Source organism: Nyctereutes procyonoides, unplaced genomic scaffold, assembly GCF_905146905.1.
Source record: "Nyctereutes procyonoides isolate TBG_1078 unplaced genomic scaffold, NYPRO_anot_genome, whole genome shotgun sequence".
NCBI classification, from domain to species: Eukaryota; Metazoa; Chordata; class Mammalia; order Carnivora; family Canidae; genus Nyctereutes; species Nyctereutes procyonoides.
In genome coordinates, this window is record NW_026575049.1 from 14041097 (window position 1) to 14055660 (window position 14564).

The 14564-nt window shown below is 36.2% G+C and overlaps 1 protein-coding gene across 1 annotated transcript in view; it reads left to right on the forward strand.

Annotated features, from left to right (window-relative positions):
• Window positions 1-14564, forward strand: part of TRHDE (thyrotropin releasing hormone degrading enzyme) — a 366839-nt gene that overhangs the window by 209375 nt on the left and 142900 nt on the right. Inside the window, exon 7 of the mRNA XM_055328866.1 lies at window positions 10720-10857. Within this exon, the coding sequence (XP_055184841.1) occupies window positions 10720-10857 (138 nt within the window). The remainder of the gene's footprint in view (window positions 1-10719; window positions 10858-14564) is intronic.

Here is a 14564-nt window from a genome sequence, read left to right on the forward strand (position 1 = left end):
CAGTGACGCCTTTCTTGAGTGCTGTTAGCACTGTACCAGCTCAATAATTTTATATAAATGACTTTGATGGATTGCTGCTACTTGTTTGCCATTACATTCAGTCTTACGTTTCACTTGTTCTGTTTGTTAATTAATTGAAAGAATTATCAAGCACTTGAAACGAGGCCTTTGTTTTGCTGACTTCTATGGAACAAATCTCGTGGTATTAGAAGCACGGGTCTGCTAATATATCGGTTTCTTGTATACACTGTATTACATCTTTGGTGTAGTGGTTTTAGTTAGTAGGTGTGGATAAATGTAGGGTTGTTTTTTTTTTTTAGCTCTTAGTTGACCAATCACGCCTCTATCAGATGTTGCTTTGTTTATGGAATAGCTCAGAAACCCAGATCCATAACCTCAATCAGACTGTTCATGTTCATAGATGCATTTGGAAAATAAAATTTAGCACAGTTAGCCTCAGAAGATTAGTCAAATGAGGGAACAATAAGAACACTTAGCCACCTGTCATTATGTTTATATTACATGGCTCAAACATGTTCTCTAATATTTAATCAAATTTATCTGGTTGCAATAGCCATTCCTTTTCACTTAGATTTTGAGTATCTTTTTGCTCAATCAGCTAAGTTCTGCTTTTGAGTCCTGTTCTCTCTGTAAGCTTCACAAATTTGCTTGGTATTTTATAAAGAGGAGTTCTCTTGGGGCACCTGGGTGGCTCAGTGGTTGAGCGTCTGCCTTCAGCTCAGGGCGTGACCCCGGGGTTCTGGGATCGAGTCTCACGTCGGGCTCCCTGCACGGAGCCTGCTTCTCCCTCTGCCTGTGTCTCTGCCTCTCTCTGTGTGCCTCTTGTGAATGAATAAATAAATAAAAATATAAAAAAAGAAGTTTTCTTTTCTTGGTTGTAGTGGTAGTAGTGGTGGTGGTATGATGGGATATCTTTATTTAAATATTACTTATTTATCAAATTATCTGATTAAAGATTAGATCAATTGCTCCTTCAGAGCAGATTTGTCATTAATTACATTCTCTAACTACCCACGTGATTGGTCCAGTTTGAAGAATCTTAAACATACTACACTATTGAAGATTAAAAATAAAAACTAATTAAAAATAAGATCTCTCTAAATAAAGCCTTTGCCTTAAGTTTAAGACAATAAAGAGCCTTTGTTGGAATTGTTGGCTTCTTTTGAGAGCTGACAAGCTGTATCACTTCCCAGGCCTGAAAATAATTTGGCTTCTCACAACAAAATAACATTTTTCTGCTTTTTGCTAAGCATTTTGTTGGCATTTTTGGGCCTTTAATTTACAAAATATTTCCAGGGATTAATCTATATTGGCTCGTTTTTCACTCTTTAACAAACATTTATTGCATACCCATTTTTTTTTTTTGCTAGTTTCTCTGCCAGAGATGGGGAATGCACTGGTAAGTGTGACTATCAAATCTTCACAGATCTTTTTGACCAGTTTAGTTAAATTATTTTCATCAGAGTAATGCTATTCTACAGTTTCCTAGAATGAGATTTGGCTCCCCCCCCTTTTTTTAAATCTATTCCATGGATTAAACTTTTGACTCTTGACACTTACTAGTTGTGTGGTCTTATTTCTTCATATTGAAAATATGTATGAAATTCCCATGCTGTTTTGTCACAGGTTAGTTTCAAGAATCCAAAAAAAAAAATGTTTTTACTATTATTGTCACCAATATTGTTGTTACTTTTACATATATTAATTCTTTGTGAAATAGAGTGCCTATAACTAATCTCTCTGGTTATACCAGAAGCAGCATTTTATGTCCCTTGGGTCTTAGGTGAGTTTGAGAATGGTTTCCAATGAGATACATACAAAGCAGTTGCTCTATTATTTCTCCTAATTCTGACCAACATGATGCAGTGGCTAAGAGCATGGACTCTAGAGCCAAACTGTCCAGGTTCAATTCCTAGGTCTTAGGAGGCCTTGAGCAAACCAGTGAACCTTCTTTAAAATGAGGATCACAACAGTATCACTAGTAATTATTAATAATAATACCATAAAAATAAGAGCAAATAAAGTATCTTCACAAAATATTTTGCGTATATTTATTCCATTCCCGAATGCTGCTACAATGCCAGTACTTTAATATTTTGGCACATTATAAATGAATTGCTAGTCCAAATTTTGTATCCTGAATAGTGAAAATTTTCTCTATTAACATTACAATCGATGTATGACTATTATAGTATCTTACTTTGAGGTCCGGGAATAAATAGGGAATTTCCTTTTTGCATTGGTTAACTCTCTGGGCCACGACTACTGTATAAGTTCTGGAATCGTTATGGGCTTAAGTCTTTCAAATTTGAAAAAATAATAATACTTTTTATTTTCTTTGAAAATACAGACTTCTATGATCTGGCAACAAATGTAAAGAGTTATTTTTTTTTTAGAGATTTATTTCTTTTAGAGAGAGCAAGAAGAGGGTCAGAATGGGAGAGGGAGAGAAAATCTTGAGTAGACTCTGCTGAGTGTGGAGACTGATGTGGGATTCGATCTCACGACCCTCAGATCATGACCTGAGCCGAAACCAAGAGTTGGATGCTTAACTCAGTGAGCCATCTAGGTGTCCCAACAATGTTAAGCTTTATCAGGCTAGGTTATCTGATAAACTGACCAATTTATAGTATTAAATATTGAAATTAAAGTACAAAAAGTGTGCTGATAAATTTCATTCATCAACTTAATAAGAACTTTATTACAGAATTAAGGTCAATTGAATTATTATTTATTTCACAAATTAAAATAACATAAAATGAATTAGCCACTTGGTATCCATGTTAATAACTTCAGGGAGCCAATTAGCTTATCTTTGGAGTTCTTCCAGACTGAGTGGTGTAAGAAAGTTTCCATTAGAATTTAAAGGGAATAAAGGTAAAAGGAGAAAAAATGAGTGGGAAATATCAGAAAGGGAGATAGAACACGAGAGACTCCTAACTCTGGGAAAGGAACTAGGGGTGGTGGAAGGGGAGGTGGGCCGAGGGTAGGGGTGATTGGGTGACAGGCACTGAGGTGGGCACTTGACGGGATGAGCACTGGGTGTTATTCTATATGTCGGCAAATTGAACACCAATAAAAAATAAATTTATAAAAAATAGAATTAAAAAAAATTAAAAAAAGAAAAAAAGAATTTAAACAGAAATGGGTTCTGTTGAAGATGATTAGTCAGTGCGCATTTAAAGACATTCTGAATTGCATTTTATCAATCAAACATTATAGTGCCTTGATTAGCTTATTATTAATGTATCTGCAAAATATTAGAGGGTCCTTGTGATGGAGAAACAAGTGTGCGTCCATCAAAGGAGATTGGCAGATCTGATTTCATTGAAATGTCTTATCAGCTTGTCAAAAAAAAATAATTATAGAAATAGAGAAGAAGACTCTTACTGCCAAAGTAGAGATAGGATATTTTTATTCAAAAAAATGGAGCTGTTCTCTGTCAGAAGCTTAAAATCTGTGGAAAGGATCCTGAAGTAACGTGTGGTCGAGCGGGAATTTGTTTACCAGCAAAGGATAGGAAGTATGCACCTCAGATTAGAGGCTTTATCTTGCCCTCACTTCTCAGAATTCAACCCGAAGTAGAGCATCTATGAGGTGTTCAATAATAAAAGTCCAGTTAAAAGTTAACGAGAAATTATGAAATGAAGGTGAGTAGATCATGTATGAAAGATTATAACCATTTCTGTACCTACATTAGGAGCTCATTCACTGAATTCAAGAGGATACTGAGATTTAAAGGAAGTCATTCAGGATATTGAGATTTAAAATATATGCAACTAAAAATAATAAAATAAATAAAATAAAATAAAAAATGAAACTGCATCAGATAAAGTGTTCGAAGGAAAACCAAGGGAAAGGTGTCCAGGCATCCTAAAAAGTGAAGGGAAGCTAAATAATAGGAACATCTTTAGAGGGTTATATGAAAGCGTATGGCATATGGTTATTATTCACAGTGATTTTTTGGGCTGCTAGAATCAGAATGAGCTATGTAATTAGACAACCTGTTCATAATTACTACTGTGATTGACATTATTTGAAGCACATTCATGATCATTCCATAAGACCCAGGATTATCATAATTAATGGAAACAGGAATGACTAAGTGATGCTAACTCATGGCCTATCAATACTGCTCTCCTTCGGAGGTTCTTGAGTAAGTCTGTGGGAGGCTCATAATTCAGTTGTATGTGATGCAGGCCATTGTGTGTTTTATCTTAGCACTCTCCCTCTGCCGTGCCACATTTTGGGTAATATTTTGAGACATGAGACATTCAACTTGGATGTTACAAACAAAACGTAAGGCAGCCGAAGGATGTGGTCACGGGAGAGACGATTTAACCCATTTTCTCTGTGTTAGTCACGTTTGAGAATATAGCAGTTCATGGAAATAAAAACCTGTGCGGGGGCTTATTTGGGGTTGTAAGAGGCTTATAAAGTCATGTAAGATGGGCCTATAGAAATATAATTGCTTTTTTGCTTTATGCATTGAATAAGGCGTCTTAGAATATTTGTGTCTTGGCAGGGGATAAAATGTGGCTGATAGTTAAATAAGAACATATAGAAATTATTTTAGTTACTTATTTTAAAGCTTGTGTGAAACCCCAGAATAGTGTTCTATCAATAGAGATCTTCCTGGATTATTGTGTTCATGTATCATTTTCCGTTAAAGGTTATGTAAACAAATACAGAAGTGGAATTTTTCAGTATAGCGCTAATGGTGATTATTTTAAAAATTATTCTTCACTGGGCCCTGTGTCTGTGTGTTTACACAGGTTTGATTTTATTTTTTATTTTTATTTTTTCAGGTTTGATTTTAATGTAAGTGGATTGCTTTAACAACCTGCACAAGAAAATGATTATTAACATCTTCGGCATGTGTATCCTAAACATGAGATTTGAAAATGTTAATTTTTAAGATACATGGCTGTAGGGAAGCAACATTTATTTTCACTAGCTCCTGAGTTTTATTTCATCTATCCCTATGATTTAGCTGTCTCTAAAATGTTAACTAATCAGCTAAATAATGATGTGATATTTCACAAGTACATTTAGCTAACTTCCCACTGAGTAAAGTTTGAAATATCTTTGGACATTTTAGAACTTAGTAAAAGTAGGTGGACAGGGCAGTCCTGGTGGCTCAGCGGTTTAGCGCTGCTTCAGCCCGGGGCCTGATCCTGGAGACCCAGGATCGAGTCCCATGTCGGGCTCCCTGCATGGAGCCTGCTTCTCCCTCTGCCTGTGTCTCTGCCTCTCTCTCTCTCTGTGTCTCTCATGAATAAATAAAATCTTAAAAAAAAGTAGGTGGACAATATAAAATTTCAGATCAAATTCTTTTAGTGTTTTAGGAAATTTGGAATCCAAATAATTTCTAGGTTTTACAAATATGGCATTGTGTTATTTGTTTACAAAGATGGTAATTGCGAAGTTGCGGAGATACCAAGTCACATAAATAAAACCTGATTAATATTTTTCAATATATTTGCCTGCTTTACCCTTTGCTGTGGTTTGAATAAGTCACAGAGAACAAGACTGGAAAAAAAAAAAAAAACGAAAACCCACACCATGTAAATAAAGCTCTAGCCCTCGCTCTTGCTTATGGAGAAAGGGGCTCAGATTAGTAAAGCTTTATGTGGTATTTTGCTAAACCGATGAAATCTTAAAAGTATTTCATGGTTGGATAGATTTTCAGAGTCAATAACATACTTCAAACGTCAATAACATACTTATTTCTTCATGTTGTTGATCAATTGAGGTTGAATCGACTTGGTCACAGATGCTGAAAGTATTTCTCTCTAGTCTCATAACTTTCTCTCTAGTCTCTACTTTCTAGTACTTATTTATGCTACTAGTACTTCATCTGTCAGGTGGCATTAATGATTTGTACGCTCAACTGTCTCCTTCATCATAGTGGGAGTTGCTTGGAGTCAGGAATTAGATTCCCCAGCCTCTGAAAGGATGTCACGTATACAAAGTAATCAGTAAACGTGTCTAGAATTAGATTGCATCGTCCAAATATTTTTTTTGTCAAATATTCTTACTGATTTGATTCCACAGATTAGAAAAGTGCCTTTATCTATATCCAACAGGATATTATTGTGAACATTAAGTATTGGAATAAGACACCACTTTACACACATGAAAATACGGAAAAAGGGAATATTTGTGTCTGTTTGGCTATTGCATATGTATCTGCAGACCTGCCTACATATTCCATGCAGCCTTTGTGTCTAAATCTACAATGAATTCATACATCTTGGATTTCCAAATAAATCATACCTTATGGATCACTATTGACCATCACAAAGTTGAACTAGATTTTACAGAAATAATTCCTACGGCGTCTTGAGATTGCCAAGGTCATGTCCATACCGTGTGTTCTTCGTGCATAATTACGTGCCGTTGTCCCACGTTTGTTTCTGGTTGCCCCTCGTGGCAGTCGGCCTTCCACTCTTCACAGTCTCCCTAAATGCGGGTCTAGTGATGTCACCCCGCCACTGTAGCTTCCCAACCTGCTGGCCTGGCTCCTGTCCTCCTCTCTGTGATGATCACTGGGCATCCACCCCATTTTATTCCCTGCCTTCCATCACGCAGAACTCTGTAGCCCCCCAACAAGCCGTTAAATCTCCGGGGCTTTTCCAAGATACCCTTTCTGTCCAAAATGCTGTTTTCTGCTGTAGCTATCTAGAAAAGTCAACTCATCCTTAAAGATTCACCACCGGCCATCAGTTTAGAGGCCTTTCCTGCCTTCCCCGGGTGGAGGATATCACAGCCTTCATGCGGGCGCACCGTGTGCTGGACCTGCTTCCCCTTGGACACGTAGCAGGTGGTTTTTGTAATATTTGTGTTCATCTGTGTCTCTCCTGTTCCTACCATAAAGTCTTTGAAGGTCGAATCCATGTCTCCGTATCCTTTTTATCTTCAGATCCAGACATACCATCTGGGATATAGCAGGTGCTCAATAAATATTTGTAGAAAAAATTCTCTTATTTAATCTTTGCAACCACATCTGTTTACAAATGAAGGTGCCGAAGTCTAACAAATACCGAGTAACTTGCGCAAGGTCACGCAGCTAGTGAATGGCAGATATTCTACTTGTGGTGTCGGACGCTGTCGTCCACTCCGCAGGAGCATGCCTGTTTCATCTCCCGGGGACACCAAGGAGCCCTTTGCATCCATATTCATCCTCCTGGAAAATCAGGTCCTGTGGCTGCTATGATAGGACCCTCCTCTGCCCCGAGGATTGTGTTCCCCGCTCTGGTTCTTCCTGGGAGGACCTCCCCGCCTGCTGGAACTGGCTCAGCCTTGGCTGTCACCTTCGTCCTGTCTGATGTACCTGACTTTCCTTGATCTCGATCCAGATTGTGCTTTGATATATATATATATATATATATATTATATATATATATATATATATATAAAATCTTTTCACTCTTCTCCGAAAATTCAAATGTATTTTGGAAACAGTCCAATACGAAACATCTATTCGCCATTATTTGACCTGTTGGAACGTAGACACATAGGCGACAACTCCAAGAAAGTCTGTAGTAGAGCGGAAGGGGCTGTTCTTACTATTAACGTGGAACTTACTCGAACAAATTTAAGTCCCACATTTTATCTTATTGTGCTGCTTTTGGAAAGTGACAGGATAGCTTAAAGTGGTGGCCTTAAAATCTGAACTAGAATAAAAGCTAACTTTTTAGCTCAATTTGCTATTCCTTACCCAGGGAGAGACACACAGACCCACACGCAGCTTTAAAGTTCCTTCAAGGGCCAGAACAAATTCTACTTCTCCCGTTAAACTTTGCATAAATAATTCCGTTTTACAGTATTTTTCCCCCTCAGATTTCCTTTGGCATTTCTAGCGCGTAAGAGAAAAACCATTATTTTGTTCACTGCATCCAACCATTTTGTTTGATCTCTTATCTTGCATCAGAGCCAGGATTTCTTTAACTTTATTTTGAAACTTTCAGGGTCTCAGGTTGACAGTAGGCAATTAATCAATACTTTGTAATTGTTGCTGTTAATATTATCATGGAGGACGAAGGGGGAAGGCCCCAGCAGGTGACTGTCAAGGTAAGATCATCTTTTTATTTTATAGTGACACAGGTTTTTTATAAAATATTAGCACCTTTCCTCCTGGAAACTCTTTGTAGTTTTGTGCAATTGGGTTTGCCTCTGGCTAGAATTTTCTTTTTTCTTCCTTAATTTAAAGTGTTCTCTCTTCTGAGTTTTGTGAGTGTTCTTTGGCCAGGCTTTGCTTTCTTCTTCTTTTTCTTTTTTTCTCCTCTCTTTTAATCTTTTAATGCTTTTTTCCCCCCCTCAATTACACAATGTCATTCTCTCCAACCGTTTAGAAAGGAGTCTTTTGCTAATGACTCAACATTACTAAATTTAACCACTTTCTTGAAATTCTACTAATGAGGCAAAGGTTTGTTTTTGTTTTCCTAACACACCATATATAACTTATATTTCCTTAAACAAGAGAGTTTCATTTTAGAAATTTTTTACCTTAAGTTTCACATTTAGAATTACTTAGCCATTTACTTTATATCATGTAAAAAATCACACGACTAGCAAACCAACATATGTGCACTAAAAGTTCCTATTGATTGGTATACATTTATTGGTGCTAAATATTAAAAATTAGGATTCATAAAAACAGCGTTTAAAACTCATTTTACACTGTGTTTTCAACCAGAGATTTGAGTTATGTAATGGAGCAGGCAGTCACTATTTAAAGAGTTGAATATTCTATTTTGTTCAGAATGAAAACCACATCTTCAACTGGTATTTCTTATCAATAAAAGTGTTCATTGGTCAAGTTGAAGTGTGATGATGCATTCCATGTTCCCACCTATTAATTTCAGTATCAAATGGTTTTAATGTGCATTTTTAAGTTGAATGAGTAACAAGATTGCTTGCCTGCTTAATAGTAACATCAACATTTTTTAAATTTTATTTTGGAAATACACAATTTTCTCTCACTCTCTCAATCTAGGCCATCTGTCTGTCTTTTTATTCTTAAAATTTTGAGTCACAAGATGCAACTTCACTCTCCTTGATTTGTCTTGAATTGAGAACTTAACTTGAGAAGAAATACACTATTAATTTATGTGATATTTGTCAAGTCATTGTAAGTTTGAGCTTCTTACCATGGAGCAGACCTCTGAGACCAGTCCGGTCCCAGTTCAGGGTGATGGAGTACAGGCCGTGGTGTGAAACTCGCACTCTTGCGTCCAAAAAAGGACTGAAGAGATTAGATCTATAGTCCACAAGAACATAAGAGTTTGCTCTTAGAAATAAACCTAATAGCATATAGTTGGCTGGAGAACTAATTAAATTATTGATTATACATACTAAATCATGGGACAAATGATGAAGTAAGACGCTTCTCGAAAGCCAGGTTTAAAGAACGCACATATACGCCTAGTTAACTATCCCTTTTTTAGCATATTTATTCTCCATGTCCATTTTTGTACAAATACAGGATTGGTGTACTCTCAGCTTGAAATTACAACTCACTCAGAAATAACATGCTGTTTATCTGCTGGCACAAAACTAGGAGTCTCCGGGAGTGAGTTCAGAATTAGCTATAGCAATTTAAGAGTTGCAGTCTTTAATCTCTGTAATGATGCTCCGCAGGTCCCAACTACCTAGGGGCTACTTAGCCCTGTTATCTCTTGCAACTTCTTTATTCTCGCCCTCCTCCCCCAGTGAAGGCAGGAGGCCAGGAGGACTAATAGCTGCCAGCATTTTTGTTACCAAAACCCAAGCTGTTTCTTTAAAGCAGGCTTCTTAAAATGACAAAGAAGTGCTTTTTTCTTTACAGTTCATTTCTGACATAACAAACCAGCTTTTATCAGAGCAAATACAAAGATCTAAACATCACACAGAATAGAAGTTTTAGGATTTTGTTTGTTTGCGCAACCTGATGCTAATGGGTTAGTAACACCTGTTGATCTCCCCCTTATGTTCATTATCCTGAATTCACATATATATCCCCAGATATTATAGCTTTATCACTTTGCCTTTTGCTATTTGTGTGGTCTCCTGAAATTCTTTCAGAAAATAAATGATATGTGGTGTGTATATATATATATACATATATATATACGTATATATATATATATATACGTATATATATATATATATATATATCTTAGAGAGAAAATGACGTGGGGGGAAGGGGAGGAAAAGTGGATGGATCAGTGAGAGAGAATGAGCTGTTCCAATGGTACTACAAATAAATGGTATAAATAGCAAAATGACACTGGAAGCTGGAAATGTAGTTATTATTCCTATATTGAGCTTAACTAAAAAAGGTGATTTGGGACTGGAATTGTAGGCTTGGTCCTGTAGTGCACACAAACAAGCTCGGTCTGTTTCATTTATGGCCCAGCATCTGAATCTGCTTTAACCACTGTTAGAGCACAGTCTAATGTTTTTAAATCTATTTAAGGCCCATTGTAGCCCATTGATTTTGTTTCATCTGTGCTCAAATCAACCACTCTCATTTTAGAGTAACTTAGAGGCTTTTTTTTTTTTTTTTTTTACTGGGTTCTCTTTGGAGTTCAGTCTCCCGACGTGGGCTGCCGAACATCACCAATCAAGGAACGTGCATTCTGTTCATGTTGTCAAACTCATTCTGCATAACCATGAACCACCTATGATATTGCCCCATCTGCTGTATTGCAGGAAAAACAGAGGTTTCTGACGGATGTCCTGCATGAAGTAATGCTGCTGGACGGCTTGGCCAGTTCCCATCCAGTATCACAGGAGGTGCTACAGGCAACAGATATTGACAGGGTGTTTGACTGGATCGCCTATAAAAAGGTGGGAATAGATAAGACCCAAGTGCCAATTGGATATTTCACTGTCCCTAGGCAGCCAAACTATTTCACGCGAGATGTATTCTTCTCTCCCTCCTGGCAGGTAGAAATGGACCGAGTCAGAAAACATAGACTTACTAGCTTCATGTCATTTTTATGAGTTAGGGCTTTGCTTTATAAATCAGTAAGCTGGAGATGAATGTTTGCCAAATAATGCATAGAAATGTTGGACGTATTAATGAATAGATGTTTGGAGCCTTGATATGAAATTGCTGTACAAATGGTGTTGTGTCGATGTCAGTTTTTATTATTATTAATGAGAGCTGACCTAAATGGTGATAAATTATGTGTCATCAGGCCCCTTCAATACTTAACTTATTTTGGTTGGCTGATGCAAATAGGTGTAGGCAGTGACATATGCATTTTATAAACATTTTTTAAGGGACATTTAGAGAATTAAACATCTTTCTTGGATAATAATCATGAAAAATGAAATTTTAAAGACTAGACTTTGACTGACAAAGATTTTGGACTGATGACTAGATGCAAAAATAAGACACACTCTGAACTTTTTCCCATTGTTATGTGGATTAAGATTCTTCCTCCTGTTTATATCCCTTAGTTGTTCTAATTTAACATAAGTATATACATCTCTTTGTTTAATATTCAATAGCTACTTGGGAATTATTAAAATAGTGCTAAAGTCTAGTTCATATTTGGTGTAGACTAAATTGCATTCATTGGGATTTCCATGTACTTTATTGATTTACAAATGTTTTAAGTTTTTTAAAACTGTTGCTAATATTTTTCTGGAAATATTCCTTTTTCAACTAGAGGTCAAATAATGATTCATCAGAATTCCTTGGTACCTCAATTTGAATATTTGGTTTTGTACTCAGCAAATGACTATCTCAATGGTTATTAGTTAATATTATGTGCTATAATATATGTAAAGGTACACATTGTGTTAAAAAATACCTTTCAAGTCACTGATCATTGCATTGGTTATAAAAGGGTTTTTGAGGACTTGGAAAAATAAGTGGAGGTATAGAACCATATTTAAAATATATGTTAATATATTTATGTAAAATATCAGCATTTAAAATATATATTAATTTTTATATATGAGATTCTTTTCCTATATGCTTTTTAAATTCTTTATTTAATGGAGTTAACCCATACTGTATTATTAGTTTCAGGGGCAGAATTTAGTGATTCATCCGTGGCATATAGCACCCAGTGCTCACTACATCGAATGCCCTACTTAGTGCCCATCACTCATTTATCCCATCCCCCCCCCAACAGCCTCTCCTCCAGCAACCCTCAATTTGTTTCTTAGAGTTCAGCATCTCTTATGGTTTGCCCCCCTCTCTATTTTCATCTTATTTTATTTTTCCTTCCCTTCCCCTATGCTCCTCTGTTTTGTTTCTTAAATTCTACATATGAGTAAAATCATATGGTATTTGTCTTTCTTTGACTGACTTATCTCACTTAGCATAATAACCTTTAGTTCCATCCCTATCATTGCAAATGGCAAGATTTCATTCTCTTTGATGGCTGAGTAATATTCCATTGTGTATAATTACCACATCTTCTTTATCCACTCATCTGTTGATGGACATCTGGGCTCTTTCCATAATTTAGCTATTGTGGACGTTGCTGCTATAAACACTGGGGTGCAGGTGCCCCATCAGATCACTGCGTTGTTTGTTTGTTTGTTTGTTTTTTTTCAGATCACTGTGTTTGTATCCTTTGGATAAATCCCCAGTAGTGCAATTGCTGGGTCATAGGGCAGCTCTGTTTTTCCCTTCTTGAGGACCCTCCACACTGTTCTCCAGCGCGGCTACACCAGCCTGCCTTCCCACCGACAGTGCAAGAGGGCTCCCCTTTCTCTGCATCCTCACCAACATCTGTGGTTTCCTGACTTGTTAATTTTATTTGGCTATTTTTAATTGGATGCACATTCAGTTTCTTCAACTGTATTGATTCCTAAAATGTAATGCAGAAAATATTATTCATCCCTTCTGCATGGCATATAGAGATAGGCTGGAAGTTAGAAAACTTGAAACCTATTATTAAGATACCTTGAGATGAGTTTGGAGACGCATTTTCCACCTTCCACCAATTCTCTAAAAGTAGTTATAAATACCGGTTTTACTTCAGCATGAACAGTTATCAAGAAAATATTATTTTGATTAAATACATGATAGATGTATTTAGATATAAATAACATCTATCCCAGATTCCATATATTTGAGCAATTTCAGATTTATTTGAGGAGGTTGAGAATCAAAACAATAGGAAAAAATGAAGATGCCGTGAGTATTTTTTTACCCTTTCCACATTTTATTGCAAAGTCTTGCCAGTTTACAAATGTGAGAAATGAGCCTACTACGCCACCCTGCTCAGGAGCACCATCATAAGGGACACTGGCTTTCTTGCCTCTAGCCATGTATCTTTTTTTTTAACTTGATTGAGCAATAATTAACAAATATAGTTGTAAATATTTAAAGTGTACAATGCTAGGATTTGATATAAATATATTAGACTGTGGAATGATTACCAATATCAAGATTATGAGCATATTCATCACCTCCCATAGTTGATTCTTTTGTATGTTTGCATACATGGTGAGAACGCCAAAGATCTACTCTCAGCTACTTTTGAGTGTAGAGTATCATGTTACCAACTATGGTTGCCATTTCGTACATTAGATCACGGAACTTATTATAAATAACTGAAAATTTGTACCCTTTGAATTACATCACCCCATTTCCTTCTTCCCCAAGCCCTTGTCAACTACCATTCTATTTTCTGTTCCTATGAAATTGGCCTTTTTTTGTTTGTTTGTTTGTTTTAAGATTTCACAAATAAGTGATACCTTATAGTATTTATCTTTCTCTCTCTGGTTTATTTTACTTAGCACAATGCCTCCAGGTTAACCCATGTGGTTGCAAATGGCAGGATTTCTCTCTTTTTTATGGCTGAATAATATCTGGACTCTATTCTTTCTGCTTCACTGGTACTTTGTAACCATTTTTGTTTTTGTTTTGCCAGTACCATACTATTTTGATCACTATAGCTTTGTAAGATAGCTTGAATCAGGAAGTGAGATGCCTTCAGCCCTGTTCTTCTTTCTAGGGATTGGTTTGGTTATTTGAGGTCTTAGAATGTGTTTTTTTTTTTTTTCTGTGAAAAATGCCATTGGAATTCTGATAGGGATTGTATTGAATCTGTAGATCGCTTTGGGTAGTATAGACATTTTCACAGTATTTATTCTTCCAATTCAAGATCATGGGATATCTTTCCATTTATTAGTTTTCTTCAGTATCTTTCATCAATGTCTTATTGTCCCAGTAAAGAAGTCTTTTCATCTCTTTCGTTAAATGTATTCCTAAGTTTTTTATTGCCTTTGATGCTACTGTAATGGTATTGCTTTTTAAATTTCTCTTTTAGATAGTTCATTGTTAGTGTGTAGAAACACAACTGATTTCTGTATTTTGAATTTGTATCTTGCAATTTTACTGAATTAATGTATTAGTTGCACTTTCGGTAGAGTCTTTAGGGTTTTCTGTATCAGACCATATCATCTACACAGAAAGATGATTTTACTTCCTTTCTGATTCAGATACTTTTTATTTCTTGTTCTTGCCCAGTTGCTATGGGTAGGATTTCCAGTACTGTGTTGAGTAGAAATGGTGAGAGTGAGCA